This window comes from Belonocnema kinseyi, chromosome 6, assembly GCF_010883055.1.
Source record: "Belonocnema kinseyi isolate 2016_QV_RU_SX_M_011 chromosome 6, B_treatae_v1, whole genome shotgun sequence".
NCBI lineage: Eukaryota > Metazoa > Arthropoda > Insecta > Hymenoptera > Cynipidae > Belonocnema > Belonocnema kinseyi.
Genome location: NC_046662.1, coordinates 78336147 through 78362822, shown reverse-complemented (window position 1 = coordinate 78362822; position 26676 = coordinate 78336147). Strand labels below are relative to the sequence as shown.

The 26676-nt window shown below is 30.4% G+C and overlaps 1 protein-coding gene across 1 annotated transcript in view; it reads right to left on the bottom strand.

The window, feature by feature from the left end:
- The window catches only part of LOC117174366 (regulating synaptic membrane exocytosis protein 1), a 522514-nt gene that overhangs the window by 106656 nt on the left and 389182 nt on the right, over window positions 1-26676 (bottom strand). Inside the window, exon 12 of the mRNA XM_033363427.1 lies at window positions 5427-5551. Within this exon, the coding sequence (XP_033219318.1) occupies window positions 5427-5551 (125 nt within the window). The remainder of the gene's footprint in view (window positions 1-5426; window positions 5552-26676) is intronic.

Genomic DNA, 26676 nt, shown 5'->3' with positions numbered 1-26676 from the left:
AATAAGTGACGAACCACGTTCAGGAAGGCCCGTAGAAGCAAGTACTCCCGAAATCATCAATAAAATCTACGATATGGTGTTGAAGGATAGAAGATTAAAAGTACACATTCTCATCGTGAAACTCGCGCTGCGCGCTCGATTTCCGACAGACATTTGTAAACAGATTTTGTTGGATTTTTTTCTCATAACTTTCGTCGTTTTTCCACACATTTTTTTTTATTTTACTTTTTTCAACGTTATTTTTCACGAATAAAACAAAAAGTACGCGTCCTATCAAGAAGTGATTCTTAACGAAATTGTAGATCTTTTTTGGGATAACCATTTTTGTTAATTCACCTTTTTTTGTATCCTACATAGTTTGTCCACAAAATGGAATTTTTTATTTTCCATTATTTTTTGTGCAATCAAAATTTGAATTTTCGATTTTTAAAGAAAATCCAAAAATTGTTTATGATAATCTTGTAGGGATTTCAAAAAGAAATCTTTTTCTTTTTTTGACTTTTTTTCATATCGTGCGTTTTTCGGCTTCAAATTTTGATTTTCGGTTGATTAAAAAAATTTTGAAAACGCTATAACTCTGAGAATTTTCTTTTTATCGAAAAAAGTCATTGGGATAAATTGTTTTTTCTTTTCAATACTATAAATATCCGTAGATAGAATTTTCCAATTCAGAAAAAAGTGGTCTCAAAAATTTTCAAAATGCGCTCACTTTTTGAATTTTTATTAAAAATGGCTGGTTAACGAACTCGTTCTTTCTTTTAGGACCTAGAAAAAGTGTGCCAAAGATGGATTTGATTCGTTCATTTTTTCGAGAGTTATCGTGTTTACGGACGGACGGACGGATAGACGCCATCGCGAAAACCTGATTTTCGGATTCAGGGGGTCTCGAAACGTGGAGGTCCGTTGAAAAAGTGTGATGTCAAATTTCCGACAATTCTAATACTTTCTCAATCATAAATGATGAGAATGTAAAAAATTCAACAAAACCTGTTTACAAATGTCTGTCGGAAATCGAGCGCGAATTTCACGATGAGAATGTGTACCTCAAAGCCTACAGAGCTTTGAGAAACACAATCTTTGACTATACTTAATTAAGTAGACAATTGAGAATATGAAGACGCATATAAATACTGCCATCTAAAAGAGCTCCTTTTGATAAAGTTTTTTTCAAGCATTCCAAATGCAAAGAATAAATTTTTCTCGCGCGTAGCGCGCGAGATGTAATTGTGTTCGAGCGTGAAGCGCGAGATTCAACCGTCGCGCGCCCTAGGCGCGCCCAAACAATTTTTGGGACATAAATTCTAGACAAGATCAATTTGACGGTTTTCAACATTTTTAGAACTGCTCCTGTTATTTATGTCATAGGAAAGTATTGCTAAGGTAGGACTAAAGTACCAAAAAAGTAACAAATATGGCAAGTTTCACAGACTTTTACAGGATAAAATTACCGAAAAACCCCACATCATTCTTTTACAATTTTTACAAGTCCCAAATAATTTTTGGACAACTGTACTATATAACTTCAATTTGTATGACTTGAAATTTTTTGCAACAGCTCGTAATATTGATGTCCTGAAAAAGTACTACTATAATAGTAATAAGATAACAAAAAAGTTCAAAAAATGCTCCAATTAATACTTTAAATTTTGTTAGTATTATTATTAATTGGGAGCTTTATCCTTCAAAAAACTTAAATGAGTCCTATGAGTATTAACTTTTAAAGAAATGTCGAATAAAATTATTTGGAAATTTTTTCCTTTCCTACTAAAAGAGCGCATATTTTGAACTTTTTTTTGTGCCTCAGTTCTTTTTGTGCATAAATATTCCGCCACATAAGTTCTATAATTATTTTAAAAGAAAGTGAAGGTTTTTACATACTTTTCTCCCTATCTAAAAATTTCGAAACAAATTTAAAAAAGTACTTTATTACAGATTAGTCTATTATCCGCTAATTTACTGCAATTATGTTTATTCTTCCTTTAGCCTAACACTTATTTGTCGATTTTTGAAATCAGAAAATTGCACTCTAAATATATTTAAAGATAAATGATAAATAATGTATTCATACAAATCCGATATGACACAGGAGATGTTTTCCAGAGACAGAAAATAAAATTCAATATGGAATATTGCGCAATATCGAGTTTTTTAGTTTCTATTTATTACGGAAGAGAAAAGCGGAATATATCTCATGATAAGTGATTGGAACGAAAAGGAATTATGGAAATTTAATGGTCGTAAACAGGGGCGAATTCTGCGTCTTCGGATACATAACTGTACCCTATAGACATTTTGTCCAGAGGCTAAGTCTCTTGTTCTCGATGGCTCGAAAGGAAGCTAATAGAACCAGATTTATCCACGAAATCTATACGATAAGAAGCACCAACGCAGAACCTTATCTTTTCTCCGAGTCCCTTGCTGCAAAATTCTGAAGTCAGGATCACGTAATCTTGATCCAATTCTGGAATTTCTTTCCCTCGTAAGCATTTATCTCTATTTCAAGATATTAAGGAGTATACGCCGGGAAAAAAATAATGGTCCAGAAAAATATTGGTTTGATGAAAAAAAAAAATTACATTTCTAAAGATATGTTCTATCTGAAAGATATCGAATTTGAAAAAAGTGGCTTTAACCTTGTGTTAGAAATTTTTTTCAAAAGATTAAGAATTACAGTAGACATTTGTTCGCAGATATTAAAGCGTAGAAGCAAGTAGTTTTAAAACAAAAATATTAATGGTAAATTGATAATATACGAAATTTCTAGAGATCAATTTGAAATCTTTGAAATTGCACAACAAAACGAAATTACTACTAGGTAACTTATATTTTTGGAATAAATATATTTGATATTTAAGTTACTAAGTTTATTTAAATTTTTTATATAACACGTTATCCATTTTATACAACTAGAATTTTCGATATTCTCTGAATTCCTGGAATATTCTGAATCCATAAAATTCTTTCAATATCTTTAAATTTCTGGAACCTTGTGAATTCTCTAAATTCCTTGATTTTTAAAAATCTATTATTATCTTAAATCCTTTTTTCTGTGAATTTCATGAAATCCTTAAATATTCTGAATTTCCTATATTCTTTGAATTATATGAATTTTCCTAAAAATTTTCGGGAATCCTTGAAATTCTCTGAATTCCTTGAATTTTCTACATTCCATGAATTCTTCGAATACCCTGAATGCAGAATATTTTAAGAATTCAGGAAATTTTCTACATTTTATGAATTCCTCAAATATTCTGAATTATCTGAGATCTCTGATTATTTTTTCAATTCTGCTGAACTTTTTGAATGAAATTCCATAAATTCAACAAAATAAACGAATTCAAAGATTTCATATGAATCTTTGTAAATTCATCCAGATAGGAATTTTAGTGATGTTTGTCGCCTTAAAATTCCAGAATTCGAACCTTAACCCCTAATTTGGATATACTACAAATTGTATGTTAATTTGTGCGTATATATAAAGTAGTCTTAATTTAAATTTCACACTGAAAAAAATGTTTAGGTATATTACTTAGAATTCTAGCTATCCCAGCTAGAAAGTATCGCTGGATTTCGTCGTCCTAATTAGTTAGCTGTATTGAACATTTCCTTGCAAGCAAAATATGGGTACAGTATCTAGAAAATTTAGCTGTCATGTCTATATTTCTATTGATAAACAAGTATAGGTGTCACCCCTAACCAGATTCAGCTAGACATTCTAGGTGCAAAATATAGCTAAACTTGACAGCCTATCTAGCTGCATTTTCTGGCAGAAGTTTCTATAATTTTTTCTAGCTAATAGGCCAATATATTTTTAGGTATTATGACGCAAAAAATATATAAATTATATATATGTGACCGTCCGCGAAGAAAGGGACCTCACGTGCCAAAAATCGATTTTTAGGTTTTTAAACCAATCGATAGTTGTTGAGTTGCTCTTTCATTTGCAAAAATCAGGAATTTTTTAAGTTGATTACTTTTTTTGTTATTAAGCTGCAAACATAGACATGATAAACGCAGTCGGTGACCGAACGAGAGGCTTACGAAATCCAGCCCCACTACTTATCTCTACAGCTGTCATGCGCGGTGTCCGTGAGCTCCATTGGCTCACGGATATGAGCGCCTAAAGATTTAATGGTAAATGGTGGTGGTGCTTTTCTTTGACACCTCCCCGACTACTTAAATGCCTGCTTGCGGACTCGGCTACGATCGCCCGTACTGTAAAATTCAGCTTTGGCCCGTAAGGTCCCTTTCTTCGCGGACGGTCACATATAAATATTTGAATCTTTATTTACGTATTAGATACATAAATGACTTAATGATTAAAAATTGTAAATTTAAAATAACAAGTTATAATTAGTACATATCAATATGTACAATAGGGCGTATCAAAAATAAATGGTATGCAAACATTTTTGAGGTTATACGTGCACTGATAAACGTTGCATTACTGTTTATATTATTCATTTTTTAACTCTCACAAGCCACACGACACAAGCATGAGCTTCTTGTATTTATGAAAAGTTCGGGCGTTAGTGTTGTACGAACTAACGCGAGCAAACTAATTATAGGAAATATGCTGTTTGATCATTACTGCTAGAATGTTTAGCAAATGAGGAGAGAATTATCTCACAAATTTTCTGTCTGCAGGAGACAGACGGCTTATATATGTTAGCTATCTAGTTTGCAGTTCTACCTAAACTTTATTGGCAATTCCGCTATATCTCCCCAGCTATATATTTCCAGCTACAACAGTTATACTATTTTTTCATTGCACCCTGAAAATAGTAATTAAATTGTAGGATTTAAACCATAATTTTGACTTGATATTTTTTTAAACAGCAAAAGTACCATCGTACCATTTTTAAAAATATTTTCTAATGTTAAAGTTTGTAAATACTTTTTACATATTTAATTTTATACCTAACAATCGCGCTAAAAGCCTATACCAATTACATGGCACCAAACTTACAGTAAATGCTTGCTTTTAGATTGTGCTATTAACTTTAAAGAAACTTCAAATTCTGTTGAAAATTTGTTTGAATACGATGTTCACATATAGAGATACAATTTTTAATACATATTTCGAAATTTGGGATTAGGGCTTCTATCGGGAAGAATTCACATGAAAATAACACCCAACTAAGTAGCGAAAATATACACATTTTTGGTGGTACTCAAAAAACGGCTTAAAACAGTGAAAAATAAAAAAAGAAACTGTAGGTTTCTTCAAGAAGAACAATTATTAAATGGACTTTCCCCCCCTACTTGGAACTATAGCAATCTCGCTTTATATATTGTTTATATTAATCATTCACAATGTAATTATTATCGTGCGTATTATTGATATTTTTAAATAATTTTAATAATGTTATATTTTAGAATTTGCAAAAGTTTTATTTAAATAATCTTGAAAAATTCAAACGTACCTTATCACCAGCTTGCAGTCCAGCTTTTTCAGCAGATCCCCCGGGCGAAATCAACAGTATTTGAGCAAACAAATGGCCATCTGTCCCACCTTTTCCACCCACAACTCTCATTCCAAAACCTTGAGCTGAAACAGAAAACCGGAAATTGGTTTCAAGTCACCTGTCGCAATTCTTCGAAAATTTATAAGGGTAACCTGACCTTTGCTAGTTCAACATCACAAAAGGTGAAATTGAAATCGTAATACCTTGGTCCATAACAATAAATTTAGAGATAAAAAAATTGAACGTTTTCTATTTTAGAGCAGATTTATTGATTTGAAAATCCAAGATGAGATATGATGTATATGATTTATGAATAGAAATCAAAAATTTTTAATCAGTCGATCTTGAATTAAATGAAGAAAACTAAGTTCAGATCAAAATAAAATACATTGTCTTTTAAAATAATAATACAAATATTTAAAATAAGCTCAATAATTTTCAACCTGTTCAAAAATCTACTTTATTTCAGACTATTTGAAATTCTTAAATTATAGCTTTTTTCTGCATTTTTTCGATACTCCCCAATCTTCCGAATATCTTAAAATTATTTCTAATTTTTAAACAAAACAAAAAATTCCCCTGTTAAGTCTACCAGATTATATTTTGAAATCTTTGAAACAAAAAATCATTAAAAATTTTATTAGGAATATAAAGAAAATTTTTTTTATCTTGATACATTTCAAAATTTTTAGAAAGCTTGTATTTTTCGAAATCTTCAAAAATCTACATTTGAAATAAAAATAAATATCTTTACAAGTTTTAAATTATTTTTAAAAGTTTCTAAAATTACTAAATGCATCTTAAATTTATTAGAATTTTTAAATAAAATTTCCTAATCATGCAAAATTGTAAAATTTTCTCTTAAAATTTTATATATTATTTTTTGAAATGTTTAAAAAACTTCTTCAATGTTTTTAATTCTTTATTTTTTCAAAAAGAGAACTTTTTTAGGAAGTTTTTCTATGAATTGTAAGAAAATTGTATTATTCTCTGGAAGCCTTTCAATAATCTTAGAAATCTTCTACATTTTTCTAAACCTTGAAAAATCTATATATTGTATTAAATTTCGTTTAATCTTTTCAAGATTTTAATTATTGCTGAATCTTTTGAAAACTTGTGACACTATTCAATGTCTTTTAAAACAATTAAAGTTTTCCTCAAAATCTTTAAATCCAACAAAGTTAAAAACATTGTTACACATTCTTCTAGAATCTTTTTCGCTATATTTTCAAATTTTCAAAACTTAAAATGAACGTTTTAAACTAAAATCTAGATCAATGGAAGCCATTCCAGAAATCTTACTGTCGGTACCGGCAATTTTATTCTCATCGGTACTCATACTCTTTGCAAATTTTAGAGTGGTAGCAAAATTAATTTGTATCAATAAAATATACAGATAATTAGAAATATATTTGATCATAAAATAAAATTACTTTTTTTAAATTTTATTTTACGAAATTAATTGAAGAATTCCTGATCTTTTGTAATAGATAAACGGAAAATAGCCTCTAAATGTCATATTTACGTAGTTTCTTATCGACTTTTTGTTTTTCACACCCTGATATGATTTAACCTTTTCGAAAGAAATAAACAATTTTTAAACATGTTTGAAATCATTTACGAGTTTTTTCTCAAGCATATTTATTTGAATTCGACATCTAAATTTCGCATCTCAAATATAAATTCTGAACTGGTGGCTTATACAAAAGCAGAACGGCAATCGCTTTGCCCGGGTTATGAAGAGCGAACCTTGAGTATATATGTGTTTCCCACAGGTTCAAGGATGACTGCGCAGTAAGTGGGATAATTGTTATATGTGCTAAGTAATGGAAACGCACTGTTTTCAAATTTTCCAACCTTGTTTTCCCTTTTGATTAGCCTTGAAACAACATCACCGTCCATATCAAATTATCAGCGTAAAAAAAAAGAAAGAAACATAAATTGAACACTCTTTTTCTGCACAGGTGCAAATTTTCTCTCCAGATTCTTTTACGAAACAGTATCACGAAATGCAATTTTATTCTTCTTGCACTTTTCCATATTACTTTTCTTCCCTGCAGATAATTTACTTCCAGCTTATGCTCTTTCACCATAGTTTTGATTTTTTTCTTGAACTGAGCAATCGCAAGACTACGGGGTTATAAATGCCGCGAAAAGAAGACGACAGATATAATTTTCTGATTTAAATATTTAAAAAAATATGACTAGTGAATGAGCTTCTCATTTCCTAGCTGTTTGCTTTTGAAAAAAATAAGATAAAGGGTCATGCATATATTACAGATTATTTTATAGTCCTGTTAAGATAGGGGTGACGGGAGTGTTCGAAAAAATCTTATGCAACATTTTTTTGAAATAGAATTTTTTCTTAATAGTGAAATAAAATAAGAGGGAAGAGGGGAATGAAGATGTTTTTTCTTGAAAATTTCTTTTTTATATAGATTTTTTAGGGCTTTGTGTATTTGGGGTCAATAAATGACGAAGAAGATTTATATTTCCATAATACGGTTCAACTCCATATATGCGCCCTCTTCAGTAATTTATTCTAGAAACAGTTTTTTTTGTGTACATTTCACATTTCTTTCTAAGACATATTTTTTTACTTCGTCTTTTTGTATATAACGTTAATTATTGTTCTATGTAGCTAAGTTACTTAGAGACATTAACATTCGAGACATTAAATCCCTATTTTTGACTTCTACGCAGTCCCACGTCATTATTTCATTATACTTATTTACGTGGAATACAGAATTTTATTTTTAATAAACATCAGAACAATTATTAGAACGCAACTGCGAAGTTATGTACTTGAAAACGTATGCTACAGAAAAAGAGACAGGTAAGAAGTGGCAGTCTGTTGCTAAGCTTAAAAATAAAATTCTTAGTGTTTCCCCCCCCCCCTATTTACAACTACCATAGAAAATTGAAAACCAGAGAGAGATTGCACATATAACAAATGTTAAATAACAGATAATAAATTTAATTAAATTTCGTATTTTTTAAAATTATTTTTTAATTTTTATTTATAAACGCTTGAGATACACAAGGTGGATAATAGAGAAACACCTAAATACGACCGAAAAATTACATTATATTAATTTGAAGCCTACAACCCGCCCTCTTTTTTGTTTAGACATTTGGAACAACAAAAAAAAGCAATAAATCGGTTTATAAAATAGGAAATCTGTGAGAGCGAATGGCAAGTAAGACTTTTTTTTAATATGCTGACCGTGTGGTACGAGAACCATGTATTTAAAAGAACCTTCAGCTTATCACTCTGTTTTTTGATATTTGATTTCATAATACTAAAAACTAGGTGCACAGAATAGCAATTCTAATAATGATAGAAAATGCTGGAGTTACCAACCTTGAGAATTTGCAGTTTTCCTTTTTAGGTTTATGTGAATACGAAAGTTTGACTTCGTTACTTTAAATTTCCTTTGGACTTGTTTTTTTCCTTCAAATTTGTTACACTTTTTAAGACAACTACTTTTAAAAGATCTTTATGTTTTTTTTTTAATTTCGTTTTTTTTTCTTTCTTTGAATTCTTCATCTCACTGGAGACTGGCTCTCTGTGTGATTCAGAAAGAAACTGAGTGAAAGTCCAGCTTTCCTAAAAACACATGATTCCTAAGTGGACCATAACGCTCTTTTTTCTCTTTATATCTGTGTAAAGTTGAGGTAACCTACCAGGATAGATAACCCCTGATTTAAAAAAATAGATTTGGATATGTTCGAAAAGTGTTGCGTTTCTGTATGTGAAAAGTTTTTTATAACAAATGTTAATATGAAATCATATTTTAGAAAATACAATTGGTAGTTGTTTACTCTTATGATTGCCGAATTTTTGACTAAATGGTTTAAAACCTTTCGCAAAATATTTTTTCTAGTCCAAAAGTAAAGTATTACTCGGAGGAGACCTAAAAAGTTTAATATTTTCCCCCAAAAACCCCAAAAATGTACGAATCTGTAAAAATCACTTTTATACTTACATTCTCGTTCTGTTAGAACTACGTATGCTAAAGTATTTGGACGTTCTGATTACGAATATGAACTCCAAGTCAATGACAAATACCTTTTAAGATCAATTTGAAAAAATAGTTATCAAATTGCCAAGGATAGCAATTCTTACCCTCATTTTTTAAAAATTACAATTAAAGAAGAAATTTGTATAAAGTTTTATAATTGATTAATGGAACAAAATTTATTAAACATATTATAATTTTAATGTTGATTATAAAAATCTTTAAGTTCCACCATTCTTATATTTCAAATCAACCACACGGAGAAAACGCCACGTCGTAGCGCATTTTTTTCTATGCGTCAATGACGCGTGGCTTCGACAGTTGAGTACTAAAAATCATTTTAGCTGTGAATGCCGTGACGGGCATCCAGCAGATACAAAGCTCTATAAGCCGTGATCCACGGGTCGTACAGCCGTGGATTGTTTTCGAAAGTAAGCTCAACGGCTCCACGAGCCGTGGTCAACGCTGCAATGCGCCGTGAGTGACCGAACAGTGGCTCACGGTTTGCGAAGACGTGACAAACGGTCGTGAAACGCAGGCGGCACAGCTGTGGAGTGATTTTTAGTACTCAACTGTCGAAGCCACGCGTCATTGACGCGTGGAAAACGTTGGGCTACGACGTGGCGTTTTCTCCGTGTAGTTTTTTTTTGTTGGTAAAATGAAAGTTTTGATCGAATAGTCTAAGCCAAAATGCTTTAGTTTCAGAAAATGTTTTCATCAAAAATCTATAAAAATGAGTATAAAGTGACTTTAATTCCGTAAAAAACCAAAATGTTAAAAAAAGTCAGTTATGGGAAAAATAAGTTATAGGAAAATAATTTATTGATTATTTTTGTATTTTTTGAAAAATGCAAATGTTTCTCAGTCTCCTCCAAATTATATTTTACGTTTGGTATTGAAAGGAGGTATCAAAAAAGGTTTTAAGTCATACTCTAAAATTCGAAAAGTCATAGAATTAAACAATTACCTAGTAACTTTTTATGAAGTTACAATTTTTTTAAATACCAACAAAATTGATTTTTCTTGTATAAGGCTAATAGGAAGATTATTAAAAATTGCTTGCAAAGTATTTCTCATAAAATTAATTTTTTTCTAATAGAAGAAAGACACTACTATTTTTTTGAACGTGAAACATTCTAATTTGGTGCTGTCAAGACGGTCTATTCTGGTACAGAACAGAAGTAAAAGATTCTTGTATGGTTAAGTTATATTCTGAAAAAGCTAATCTAGCGCTAGTCAGTTGGTCTTCTGAAAATCTATTTTGGATTGTTGACATTAAAAATGATTTAAAAAATTGTCTAGGATATAGATGATGTGAAGAATTCTTTGCTTTTACTACACATTTTTAATTGTTTATAATTATAAAAACCCTGGATATTTTGAAAATTGTGAAAACTAGTATTTGTATTCAAAATTTAGGCTAATTTTTGGTCCTGATAGGCTAGCCACTGACTCTTTTTGGAAATGTACGAAAAATATTTGAGTCAGACATTTAGAAAAATGTTTGGTCTTGACAGGCTAGCCAGAGTCAGATTAGGGCCCGAAAAGGCCGTCTAGATTAGATGAACAAGAATCGTCCAAAAAGCAGTACGTATTATTAAAAAAATATTAAATACATAAATATGTATAAAAAGCAATTGAAGTAAATTTAGAAGAGTATTGATTTTCGTCGAGCATTCCAAGAAACTCGTAAAGCTGAGCCAAAGGAAATTCTCAAGAGTTGTTCGTAGTGCACTTCAAGAAAATTACTCGTAGAATAGTTTTTGAAATGATGCGGCTTTGCCCCTGAATGCTAACTCTGGGATGTTTACTGCTGGCCTTAAACCCATTTTATATCAAAGTGTTTTTATCAAGTTGGTTTAACTTTTCATTCACATTTCCTGATTCCGAGGGTATAAAAAATTTTACGTTGCTAACGTCCACAGTTTTTCAGAAATTACTTTTATAGATTTAAATCCTTTCGCTCAGTTAAAAAAAACAAAGAAATAACTACTTTCTATTTATTTATTTATCTATCTATTTATTTCTACTTTCAACTATTTTCTATTTATACAATTAATTTTTTGTAAACAAAATTTCTTGCCCCTGTAAATCGCGAAAGTTATTAGTTTTCAGCATAAATGGTAAATTTCATGAGTCTCTTAAGAGTTATATTTTGTGCTTCTCATATTTTTTAAAGAACTTAACAATTTATATTTGTATGATTTTTTACCAAATCGTAAAAAGTTCTTATTTTACGAAAGTAGTAGTACAATTAAAAAATATCGATCAAAATGTTTTTTGTTTATGACATTTTGTAATTATTAAATAATTTTCATTTGGATAAGCAATTTTTTCTCTGTACAAATCTTAAGAAGTTAATATTCTTGTGATAAATGACATAGCAATTAATTTTAATTGTTATATTTTTCGCAAAGACAGTTTGAAATTATTACAATAAATAATCACTCACTTCTACCTTTTCATACGAAAGCTGGAGAAAAGTCTAGATATTTCGAATCTCTTACAATAAGTCCCTTATTATTTAGTATTTTCTTATTTCAGAAGTTATAACCTAATTATTGTGAATAATATAAATTAGTTTTAACAAATTGTTTAGTATGTTATGGACTGTTACTTTTTTTAGACAGAAACTTACGATTTTACTTGGATATTTGTTTGCGACAATTCGTTTGAAAACTGTTTCATGTCCAACGATAGGAAATCAATTTGAAAAAGTAACTATCCATAACCTACTAAACATTTTAAAAAAAAGTATCTGAAACAATATTTAGCTTACAAGTTCTGAAATAAGAGGATACCAAAGAATAAGGAATTTTCACGATGTTCAGGGGTAAAAAATGGTTCGAGAAATTTAATATTGTTTAAATGAAAATGTCTTAAACAAAAACATATCACACTCAATATTCATTACATATGCCGTTGCTTACAGTAAATTCTAAATTTTTACGATTTGATGAAAAAAACTATACAAATATAAATTGTTTTCAAAAATAAAAAACATATTAATAAATGGCGCCTCACATTCATGAACTGTATTGTTTATCTCGAAAAATAAACTTTTCACGATTCACATCGAAAAGGTTTGTTTAAACAAATAACAATTGTTTAAACAATTTAAAAATGATTTTCAAATGCTTGAAATTCCGGGAATCTCACAAAATGGATATTCGTGGTTTTCTGATTTAAAAAAACCTTTTTTTGGACCATCGTACACAGTATTACATACTAGGCAAGTGTAAAAGTACTCAAATTAATCGCATCTTTTGGTGCTGACCGAAAAAAGCTTGTAGGTTGGCATTCGAGAAAAGTAAAAAAACAAAAATAAGAATGGATAATATTTTCTGTTCTTTGTTTTCATCGGACGTTTCGAATATTCTAAAATGAAAAAAATATATTAAGGTGGAGCATCTGTCAGTCTAGTTGAACTTTATGTTTTTGGGGTCGTTGATCACGATTCCTGTGTCCATATGACCCCATCACGTCTAAATCAAGGTCAAATGAAGTTCAAACACCTTAATTCGATTGATGCAATTTTTTTGACCCCGGATTCTGAAAAAGGCAGAAAATTTTACGTTTAAATACGCCTTGACCTGTTCGAACTGACCTCTGAAGATCGATTGGAGGTCATCTAGAGGCCAAATCCTTCTTTTAATCTCTCGGCTGATTTCTTAGCTAGGAACGGGTCTCGAACCAGTGGACCTCTACGTTTTTGGGGTCGCTGATTACGATCCCGGGGTCCATATTACCCTATCGCGCCTAGGTCAAGGTCAAATGAAGGTCAAACACCTTAATTCGATTCATGCAATTCTTTTGACCTCGGATTCGGAAAGAGCGGAAATTTTTACGTCGGAATACGGCTTGACCTGTTTGTCGATCCGACTTCTGAAGGTCGTTTGAAGTCATCTAGAGGTCAAATCCTTCTTTTGTTCTCTCAGCTGATTTATTAACTAGGAACGGGTCTCGAAACAGTTAACCTTTACGTTTTTGGGGTCGCTGATCACGATTCCTGTATCCATATGACCCCATCACTTCTAGATCAAGATGAAATGAAGGTTAAACACCTTAATTCGATTGATGCAATTTTTTTACCGCGGATTCTGAAAGAGCGGAAAATTTTACGTCCGAATACGCTTTGACCTGTTTGGTCAAATCGACCTCTGAAGATCATTTCGAGGTCATCTAGAAGTCAAATCCTTCTTTTGATCTCTCAGCTAATGTGTTAGCTATGAACGTGTCTCGAACCAGTGGACCTTTATGTTTTTGGGGTTGCTGATCACGATCCCGGTGGATGTGATTTCGTGAAATGTAAGGTTTAGAGTCTAAAATAAGAAATTGAATGAGTTAAAGTTTAATTTCAAACTTGACTGTTTACATTCAACCGACTTTAAATTTCAGACCATGGGCCTATCATTTTACGAAATCACATTTAACTGTTGAACATTTTCACCGTAAGGGATAACCTTAGATTTGACCAACAGGGTCATTCTCCAGGTCAAACAGAGGCCAAGATTTATTATTTACATAATATGTTATAAGAAGGGACATCATGAATCGACATTTTTTTTACCTGCTCCCAGGGCACTTCCACATGGTGACGGTGGGCAACGGATCACCGGCGAAGTCCCTGGTTGAAGGGGTTCAAGCCATCATGGCAGACACAAGAAAAAGTAGCCGTACGATACAGGGACTCGGAAACCCAGTATCGGCGATTGGTCAGGGTGAGCAAGCGGGCCCGCAATCGTGGTCATAATGCGACCGCAGCTCTAATTTGGTGGAAAATCTGGCCCTTTTAGAGTCTAATGGTACAAGTTCATCAACAACCCCACGTTATCATCGATTAAACAACTTTTGCGTTGTCTTTGGGAAATATGTCATTACGAATCAGGGGAGACAATTTACAGATACATTGAAAGCACATTAAAAAAATGTTTCAATATAGATACCAGTGGAAAAGAAACAGATATTTGTTTCTCCTACGATCTGGCGAGAGCTAAGCGATCATAACACTGATTGCTATTTCTGTTTGACCAATGAATGTGGGTACAATATAAAGAATAATTCTACAACATTCTATGTATCTTTTCAATCTATGACTCATGCTTTTTCAATCAGCATTGAACAGGTGGAAAATGAATATTAGATATTTACTGACGAAGTCTCTTTTGAAACAGAAACTAATGATACAGATAGAAGAATGTCATTTGAAGAATTCGAAGATTAGCAAAATGACGAGCTAAATGAATCGTAAAAATCAGAAGATGGTCAGCGCAGAAATTCTCATGGTTTTACTCAAGATGAGCTGAGTGACTTAGTTCGAGACGCAGGACTTTCGAAAGAAATTTCCGAAATTGTAGCTTCTAGATTAAAAGAGAAGAATTTTTTAGCCCATTCCAAAAATTCTTCTCTAAAGCAAAGGGTTTGATTTATTGCAATAATGTTGAAGGACTGATAAATGAGTATAAAAGTGTTCAATATGTAGCAAGTGACTGGCGACTATTTATTAATTCATCAATGAGTAGTATGAAATCTGTCTTACTTCACAATGGAAACATATATGCACCTATGCGACTTGGTCATTCAGTGATCTTGAAAGAGCAATACAATAATGTCCATTTTCTGCTGAAAAAATTGAAGTATGATAGTCACAAGTGGAAATTATTTGGACATTTGAGAATAACCAGTATTTTATTAGGTCAACAAAGTGGAAACACAGAGTATTCATGTTTTATTTATGAGTGGGACAGTGGTGCCCGAGAACAACATTATGTGAAAAAGGACTGGCCACTCGGCAAGAATTAAGTCCAGGATCTATGAACATACTACAAGAGTCTCATTCCTAGTCATAAAGTCATCCTTCCACCATTAAATATCAAACTTGGCTAATTTAAACAGCTTATCAAAGCAATGAAGGTATCGGAGAGCGATGCTTTCATGTATATATTTGAGAAATTTCCCATTATTTCTGAAATGCTTGGAGTAGTTCCAAAGAAATTTTAAAAAATTCTTGGAAAATAACAAAGACTCTGATTACAAGAATATTGCCGACAGACTGTTGGAAAACTACTGAAGGATGGGATGTTGAATGAATTTAAAGATCCATTTCCTCCATTCCCACAAAACTTTTCACCAAGACTTGAAAGACTTTGAGAGAAGATATCAAGGTGTTTGGGATGTGAACATGATGTCAAACAACTGTTGGTCTTTGAAAAGAGAAACATCAAATGTACACAAAAGAAAATCCCTTCGTAGATCTTTACGAACAAAAGAACACGTCGTATATAAATTCTTAATTTGGATTGTGTGTACAAATCTACTATGCGATTCCATTAAAAGAATCCATTCTTCCAACCTAAATGTTCTCGTTATATAACATCTGAACTCAAATTTTGAATGAGAATTCCTTCAACGCCCGCAATTTTTTTCCATAGTGCCAAAAACCCTTGAGAAATGAGCGGAATCAGCACACACAGGCACACCTGGATATACACGGATACACAAAGCTCCATATTGTACCAAAATATGCAAATACACTAACACACACACTCAAACGGGCCCACGTAAGTTAACACAAATCTACTTGCAGACACATGTAGCACACACATATACACATAGTCATAGATAGGCGCAAACAGACATCACACAGCACCTACATAAACGCCCAAATAAGTACGAGTCAACACATAGTACCCACATACACGAATAGACACACACAAACAGAATCAGGGGCAGCATAAAAATGACAGTGTCCGAATAACGGAGTTTGATCTTCATTTGACCTTGATCTAGACGTGATGGGGTCATATGGACACCGGAATCGTGATCAGAGACCCCAAAGACATAAAGGTCAACTGGACTGAAAGATGCTCCACCTCAATTTTATCATGTGGCCCTGTGTTATTATTCATAAAAAAAAGCATAAAACCGTTTTTTTATATATCGAACCTGCAATTTCTTTAATATAAACCAAAGAAACATGTGATCATCTTGCTTTTTCGCAAAATAAATTTTTCCTTTATATGGCTTACAATCTTACAATCGAATTTTCTACTTTTTCTGGGAAACAATGGCAGAGACGAAAAGATGTTGAGATAAGTTTGCTTATTTAAAAAATTTATATTCAAAAATATTTTGGAAAAGTTTCTACCAATAGAAGATAGGCATCTTATCACCATCATGAAAGCTAAATAACTTTTGGGATCCGTGACAAAAAGCCTAAATGACAAAGCGCCCGGCCATTGAGAGTCACGCTCCGTGAAAAAGGCCCTCGAATCAGAGAGCGAGTAGGGGCGTGCTCATACATGCATCCATTGCGATGAAGCGAGTCGCTCTCTGATTCACGAGCCTTCTTCGCGGAGCGCGACTCTCATTAGGCGAGCGCTTTGTCGTTTGGGCTTTTTGTCACGGATCCAACTTTAACCAAGAAAATTATCCCCCCCCCCCTTGAAATTGTAATTTTTTATTTTCTTCGTCAACGATGAAAGATATCGCAAAAGAACAACATACATTTTTCGTAGAACTTTTAGAGACATGCAAACTTTTATCACAACATTTTTTCGTTTCTGTCATTGTTTTCGAGAAAAACTAGACAATTCAATTGTAAGAAAAAAAATCTCCTGGACACAAATATTATTTAACCAGCATCCAATTTATAAGATTCTTTTTTATCAAAGTAAATATCAAAAAAACAAATGTAAAAGATAAAAGGGTGTGTTTTTTGTCTCAATTGGGTCAAAAGTTATAGAGATTTGATGACAAAAATTCGGGTTTTTTGGAAATAGAAAAACAAAATTTTAGAATATGCATAATTGGTTTTAAGAGATCTAAAAGGTTTCGTTGATTTTACGGAATTTAAAAAGATTTTTTTTTTAAATGCAGAACATTTCTAAATTCACATGCAGGGTTGCTGTATTGAACGAGATTACTTTTATTCTGATCAAAAGTGGATTTATTACAAAAAAAATACTTAAACATTTAAAAAATCGAATACACATTTAGGTAAAAGCATTTTTTCAAAATATCGTTTTTCGATCCAAAAAAATTAGCAAAAACGAAAATTATTAAAAAATTTAGTCGCTATTTTCTTAAAATTTTAAAGCAGAAGTATATATTTTCTTTTTTCCGGATTTTTGACAAAACAATGCCTTTTATACTGTACTATCGTGATTTATATTATTGATGTTACCGGCACAGAATATATTTTTTTCTTATCAAATATTTCTAATTCTCTTTCAGCACCCCCACATCTTAAGGAATTTTTTTTTGTTGCAAAAACTAGAAAATTCCTTCTTTAATCGATATCCCCAAGCCGAATTTCCCAACCAATGAAATTTTAATATCAACATTTTTTATATTTTCTGGGAATTGGCTAACTTTTTCACATCAAAATTCATTTGAATCTATTCAGAAATCTTATAACTCAGAAGCATAAATTTATTATATTTTTACACTGATAATTGAAATTTTTATCGCAACACGCTGTCAAGTACGGTCAAATTTTAAATTTGTGTCACTTTGAGATTGTCAATTTTTACATCTATTTCCTTGAAGCTTGATAACTATTTTTGATAAAAGTTTCATGGCCTCAATTCTAGAACACTTCAGCTTGGCAGAGGATATTTGTATCATCTATAAATAGTTTTCCGATTTAATAGAATGTATCTTCGCTATTTTAAAATTTTTATCACTTTGTTGTTTATCTAGTTCTGTACTGCTATAATTCATATGTCCAAAGATTTCGATCATTTTTAAACTAATTTTAAAAATGTCAAAAGATCTTATAATATTTTAGAACATTTCACAGCATGTCAAAGAACTTCAAGCATCAACTTTGACCAACACTTCAACTTCAACTTCAACTAAGATCATTTAAAAAATGTTAAGAGATTTACAAAATTTAAAAATTTAATTCCTGGACTATGTATTTAGTGAATGCATGAAATATGAAATATTTATTTTTAACGAAAAAGTAAACTAAATTAGGACATATGTGTTAAATATTAAAAAAATTAATTTCAATAGCTAAAGAAGGTTTTAATTAGCATATATATATTAAACAAATAATGAGAAAGAGAAAAATAACGTAAGAAATTCTTTGGACTATCCCCCCCCCCTCCTCACCCAAATAAGTATTTGTAAGATTTTCGAGACCCCTACCCTCACCCCTCTAAAAAGCCTGACTTAATTAATAGAGGCCGACAAAGCAATTAAAACAATCACTCAAAGAGAATTCAATATTATATTTTCATATCAATTTCACATGTTTTCATTATTGGAGCTCTCGTTTTTTAATAAAATCAAATGGAGAATTATTTATAAAGCCCAGCTTTTATGAAAGACTATTGCATTGAAATGGGTCACGAAATTATTTTCTGATGGAAATCGGTTGAAAGGACGATGAGAAGCCGTAAAAACGTCCACAGGGATGCATTATTGAAAACCTAATCCCTTCACGGAACAGAGTCATTTTTGAAATCTATATATGTGTTTTCTATAAAAATGATTTTTACTAACTTTTATTATTGTAAATTAAAACATTTTTGATCAAAAGTTACTTTGAAACATTTAAATTCATGTCTCATAATATGAAGCTAATATGAAGCTGTGATTTAAAAATTTTATAAATTATATTTTTCTGAAAACAAGATCTCCTTCTCAGCGAAGCGAAGGAGATTCTTTTCAGAAAAAATTAAATTTAAAATTGGTTTGAACTTTAAATGTTAGATTATGGAACAATATGTTTAAAGCTTAATCAGGTTTTATCAGACTCAAAATTTACCAGGTTGGCAAAAAAAGTGGTTTGAAATGATGCACCATAACACAAAATTCCTCTCATAATTCGGTTATATTTTGTTGCTAAGATCACTTTAGCGTGACTACTTCTCTATCCTTTTAAACAATAGTATTTTTAATCATTTTCCTAATGCAAGTAAGCGTCTAATCCTAATATTTATGATAATTTTGGTTTTGGTTAAATTGACCCAATATTAACTATAATTTTATATATAAACTATAATATAAACTATAATAGAAACTATAATTTTGCGAAGAGATGATCATTTGCAAAAATTACTATTATTGGTAAAACTAAGATGAATAATAAGGTTTGATTGTTTTGATTATCAGATAAGTATTGAATGGTTTGAGGCTAGAGAAATCACATTTCTCTCTTTATCTGTTTACATCAAACTAACCAAAAAATGATAAATATTAAGATCATCTATATGCTTGTATTAAGAGAACATATTTTTCATCACAAAAATAAGAAATATTCACGCTAAAGTGATTATTGCTACAGGATATAACCGAAGTTAGGAACGTATTCTCAGGGTTAATTTGTATAATTTCGAACCAATTTTTTTCAGCGTAAACTTTTTGGAACACATTATGAATAATTTTGAGAACATTCATTTACTTGTGTTTTGATATACTGGCAGAAATCACACGTGAAAAGAACCATTTTCCTTAGTTTTTTACAGAAATTCTTATTGTTGTAAATATATGCACATGCCCCTACCGTCACGCGTGTGACGTCATCATGGCTCGAAAGTATTGACATTTTGAATTATAATGTCTATTTATTTAAATTTTATAAATAAAGAAATGTACTAATTTTATTTAAAGGTATATTATCATTATTAATTTACTTTTACTCTCTACTTCGACATTGAATAGTTCCTGAAAATTTGGAAATTACTCTATCATTCTGATATAGAAGTAACTTTTTTCGGTTTACTACATACAAGTATTGTGACAACGGCTTATACAGAAACTAGATAAATTTATTATATGTTATCGGTTGGATAATCATAGCTCGGTTCTATGGCTATAATGGAACTTCTTGTTACCGTTGTACACGTTTGTAATCTCGTACCTGTTGCAGACAGTTCAGTCTCGGTTGGCTCAATTCACCCCGTATTCCCAACCCTCGACATTTTTATGCGTTATAACCTCTTATCGTCTCTTTTATACGATATGAAAAGATTTGAGAAATTTCAAAGATCTAGAAAGTATTTCAAAGCTTTTTTTAAGGAATATGAAAATATTTCAAATCGATTAACAAGTTTTAGAGTATCTTATAAGATTCCAAACGATAACGAAAGGTTTCACAGATCTCAAATTATTTGAAAAGATTTCTAAAGTTGGAAGAATTTACATAGTACAATATGCGACGGATTTTAAGGGATTTTAAGAGATTTTAAGGGATTTTAGGAGATTTACAGAGAATTAGAAATATTTCGAAATAAGTTGCTGGATTTCAAAGGATTTTAATGGATTTTATGCGATGCCGAAGTATTTTCGGGAATTTTTCATGATAAAAGTGGATTTGAATGGAATTTCGAAGATTTGAACGTATTTAAAGAGATTTTATCAACTGAAGGGCGATTTCAACAGCCTTGCGAAGATTTCAAAAGATTTTAAAGTATTCTAAAGGATAAATAAATATAATAATAATCTTTATATAAATATTTAACTTGAACCAGTTATAAATTTGACTAATTTTAACCAGTGACTGAATTTTAGATATGAATGAGATACTCTTTAATGATGAATCAGTTAAAATAACTGACGCACACGTAATCATTTTGACTGATTCATCAGTAAAGATTAACTGAGTTATGGCTAGAATTCGGTCACATATTTGAATCAGTAAAAATTTTAACTAAAAGATCATATTTAAAGAGAAGGATTTTCTAATATTATAAAGAATATTAACTGATTTCGAGAAATTTTAAAAGGATTTCAATCATTTCAAGAGATCTCAAAAGATTTCGAAACCTTTCACGAAATTTCAAGAATTTTAACACACGTTCAATTGCAGAAAAAATTAACATTTTTCAAGGGATTTTACAAAATTTTAAGTAACTTTAAAGATTTTAATGACATTTTCAGATATTTGAGAATATTTTGAAGGATTTCAAGAGATTCCGAATGATTTTACGAAATTAAAAGCATGATTTACATGGATTTAAAAGAATTTCAAGAGATTTTAAGAAATTAAAAGAGCTTCCGAAATATTTAAGTCTAAGTCACTGAATTTCAAATGATTTAAAAGGATTTCAAAAGATTTGCAAAGATTTGAAAGAATTTTAAAGGATTTTAATAAGTTTTAGAATATAAAGAGGTTACGATAATTTTACGGCACTTCAAAAGATTTCCGATAATTATAAATAATTTGCAGATATTTCGAGAAATTTTAGTTTAAAAAAATGTGAATGATTAAGGGATTCCAAAGATTTTAAGGGATGTGTTTTGATTTTGAAATATTTCACAGATTTTATCCGATTTTCAGAAACTTTAAGGATTTTTCATAGATTTTAAAGGATTCAAAGCGACATAAAATAAAAAAGACATCATGTACTATATCTATCAAATTTAAAGAATTAAAAAAAATCTTAGGGATATACAAAATTTCAAATGATGTATAATAATTTGAAAAGTAATTTCAGGAGTTAAAACAGGCCTTCATTAGCATATTAAAAAAAATTATAAATGAAAACTGAAATAAGAAATACCACATACACCCCCTTACATAATCACTGAATGCTATTGGATGTTAGTTTTTACTTTGATTAATTAATTGCCAAAGTTTGAGGCACATGGTTATTAGAGTGGGCCGAGAAAATGCTTTTTTTGTAGCAGACTCTAATAGGGAAGGATGGTTTGAAGAATAAAAAGTTTGATAAACAATTTTAAGTCCACGTTGTTTAATTTGTTTCAAAAATATATGCAGATAACACAATCCAAAAAAAGGAACAAACAAATTTTAATTTTACAAAATTTGAATTTTGAAATCCATAATCAGAACAAAAGATATTGTCTGATCTAAGTTAAATATAAAGGTTATTACTAGCAGAAAACGATTTGGTAAAATTAACCAGATTTTTTTTGGTAATATGTTTATTATGCGGACACCAAAATATTTTGTTTACTTAAACAAATTCTTGTATTTTTTGTGAATTACTATTTTTCACGTGTAAGGCATCGTAGCTCCGAGCAGAAACACTTCTAATTACGATCGGTTGTCTGTCATCCTTTGTACTTTTTTAACGAGAGAGATAGTAGAAAAAGTGAGGGTAGGGAAATTAGGAAAATTAGAGGAAGTGAGGGGAGAGGAGTACTGAAGGAAAAGGAAAGATAGAAAGTGTGGAGGAAAAGTAAGGGAAGTATGGAGGGGGGAATCAGATGAGTTAGAAGTATGGGATAAAAGGAGAGCAGAAGGGGTAAAAAATAGGAAAAAAATGAGAGGGGGAAATTTGAAAGACTTAATTGACGTCTTAATGGGCTAAGAAACCCTTTTTTTTGTAGGCGCACGGTGCTAACTATCACTAATTTAAATTTAAATTTGATCTTTTGTAGCATATTTAGCATACAAAAATGAAGCGAAATTTAAAGTGGGACAATCAGATTTTGTAATTTGAATTTGGAACAATTATTAGTATGCAGAATGTATTCAGTTTCTGTCACGTGTTGATTAGTTATTCTGGGGAATATGTGATGTATGGCAAAATATGTCAATGAATTTTAAGTTTATGGAAGTATGAAAATAATTCGAAAGGATAATTCAGATAAATGTTAATTATGGAAAATAGCAATCAGGAATACATAAAGCTTTGCCCAATGGCAGTTTGGAAAAGTAAAAATGGGGACAAATAGAAATTAAAAAAAAAATAAAGATATGAAACAGCAATTTTCAAACGTTAAAGGTAAGGAAAATAGAAAATTAGAGAGATAAAAAAAATATTAAATAAAATTTTCGAGAAAATAGGAATATGGTAAATATCTTATTTATGAATTATTTGACAAATTTTCATATTAAATTAAGCACAGCTATGTTTAAGGGAGTGGTCAATAAACGGGCTTTTTCACAAGGCTCGCATTTCCAAACGCGTCACGCTGTCAACAGTTTCGCTGCTGCACCATTACCTAATTGTAGCGTTTAATGACACTTCGAGAGTAATCGTTTAAATTATCAAAATGCCGTAAAATAAAAATCCACCCACGCGTCTGGGGCTTGTAGGCGACTATAAGCTTGGATATCCACCCTTAACCCACGAAGAAGTCAAAGATTCTTTCAACGTGCGAGTATTTTTCACACCCACGTGGAATTTGTCTTTCAGGATCCATTAAAGATTTAAATTACCATATAGCACGGATCGCAGTCTGTTCCCTTTTTTATCTCATCCTTCTTTCTTACCTTTAAATTTGAAAAATCCCCTAAAAACCCTCATATCGAGAAGCTTGACCCAATATTCCGCTTTTACCCATTTTTTAAACAGTTTTGATTCATTTTTTTAGAATTATAAAGAAAAATTCAAAAAATTAGAGAAGAAGACGCTTATGAAGGAAATCTTTTACGAAAAAATATGAAATCTCAACGAAAAGTGTAATAGGTGATACTTCAAATAATTAAAATTTTAGTTTCAAGTCAAGAATAGTGAAATTCATCGAAAAAGGAAGACTTTTCTACAAAGCAGTCGAATTAAAAAAAACACTAAATTTCTACCAAAGGAGATAAATTTTGAAACAAAAAAAGATTTTTTAGTGCATAAATAAACAAAATTTCAACCAAATTGTACAAGGTTTAAAAGAAATAGACAAATTATTTAAAAAACAATCAAATTTTTAACTCGGAATTTTTAATTTTCAATGAAAAGTTAATTTCATGCCAAATAGTTGGCTGTACTGTCAAATTAGTTTAATTTTTAACTTAAAAAGACTCATTATCAACAAAAGAGATTTTCAACCCCAAAAAGTTTTGCTAACTACTGGTCCATTAAAAAAAGTTTTTTTTTTATTAAATTCACTTTTTATTACTACTAACTTGCTAGACATAAGAAACACCTATTATTACATTTTAACTAAATATTTTAATTTTTAACCACAAATATAATAGTTAATACTTAGAACGCAAAATATTTATATTTAAAATTAAAAACAGTTGAATTCTCAACAAAAAAATCCGCGAAAGTTGAATTTCTTGTTTAAGAATATTTCAGTTGACATTTCACGATGAAAATATGAAATTTTAAACAAGAAATGAATTTCCACGAAAAAAAATTAAATTGTCAATCCAAAGTGACGAATTTTTTTAACAAAAAATGATGAATTTTTAACAAAATAGTTGAACTGTCTACCAGATAGTGGCATCTTTATCCTAAAATAATTAAATTTGTACTAAAACAGAAGATTTTAAAATAAAAAACGAAAATGTTTTTTTAAACATGAACTTTCATCTAGAAAAGTTTTCAGCTCATTTCTCAACACTAAAACATAAATTGTAAATAAAAATAAATTTTCTATGAAATAGATCAATTTTCAACAAAACAGACGACATTTCAATCAAAAAGTATAACTTTTTAACCAAAAAGTTTAATTTGCAACCAGACCGTAGCTTTTAATCCACGAATGATCAAATTTGTCCTAAAACAGATGAATTTTCGATAAAAAAAAGAAAACCTTTTAAAAAAATAGTGGAATTTTTCCACCAATGAGTAGGAGTTTTCAACAAAATTGTTTAATTTTCAAGCAAATGTCAAGCAAATCTGGAATTTGTATTAAAAAAAGATGTAATTTCTGCTAAAGTAATTGAATTTAAAAATCAAAAAGATAAAATTTAAGAAAAGAGTTGAATTTGCAATCGAGCAGTTGCATTTTTATTTTAGAAGGATGAAACTTCCTCTAAAACAGATGAACTTAAAGAAAAAAAACCTTGCAAAAATAGTTACTTTTTCATCCAAAGAACATTTCATTTTACTTTCCAAAACCCAAAGAAGTATTATAAACAATAAGTTAATTACTCCTAAAACTTCGAATTTTTAACAAAAAAGTATGAAATCTAAAAAGATTGTTGAATTTTTAATGCAACAGTTGCATTTTGTCCAAGAAATATTAAAATTCTATCAAACAGGGGAATTTTCAAATCAAAAAGACAACATTTTAAACAAAGAGTTGAATGTTCACCCAGAAAGTTTTCAATATTGACTCTTAGCACAAAAATATTAATTTTATACAAAAAGTAAATTTTCTAGTAAACAATTGAATTTGCAATAAAAGAGCTGCATTTTTATGTAAGGAAGATACAATATTTCTGCTGAAAAACATGAAATTTTAAATCAAACAGACAAATTTTTAGAAAAAATAGTATTTATCCAAAAAATATTTCAGTTGATTTAGCAGCAACACAATTTTAATTTTAAACAAAAGGTTAAAGTTTAAGGAAAACAGTTGAATTTTTAACCAAAACTGATGTATTAAAAAAAAAATGGTAAATTTTGAACCAAATAATAAATTGTATAATTGAAAAGATAATCTTCAGGAGAAAGTTTTTGTGAATTTGGAAAAGTTACGTACCTGATTAAAGGACCCCTGACGCCTTCCGTAACAAATCGTAGCAAAATGTCTCGACCCCCCCCCCCCAGCCACCTTGAGATGTTACGTAATTTAAGCACGTTCCTCTAGTTATGATTGAAGAAACAAACTTTTGGGAAACAAAAATATTAAATGTTTGAGGAAAAAAGACGGAAAAAGCGGATTTTTCAAATAGACTATTTTTTGTTTCTCAAATTATTTCCTTCTAGCTTCTTTGAAAAATTCTTTCAAAAACGCAGGGCTCTGTACTGAAAAGAATATGCTAGAAAAAAAAGTATGCAAAAAAGAAATTAAAATCTGCCTACTGATAGAAATACATTTAAAAAATTCAAACATAAGGATTTTTCCATTCTGTTGCCTATCCATTTTTCAATCTTTGATTTTCTTTAATTTCTTTCTGACATATTTTTATTAGCAAAAAATGCTTTATTATTCAATAGATTTTCCCACTAGTTTACTAAAAAAAATTGTATACACAAAAATGTCTAGAAAACTTGCTAAATAAAAGACTTTACTGTTATAGAGCACTTTTTTCAATATTTACTAGATACATATATGACATAAAATTTTTTATTAAACCATTTTATTTTATTACCTATTTTAATCTCCTTCTTTAGAAAAACACAAAGATTGGCTACGAAATACTGATGTAGGCCTATCATTTAATTATTGTCCTCTAAAATCTGGTGAAATATAGTCATTGAACACATCAGCATACGAGGGTGGATTGATAAGTTTCCGGCCTGACCAAGAGATGGCGCCACTAGGCCTACCTTGAGGTGGCATTCTATAGTACCATCCTTAGATAGCTTGTA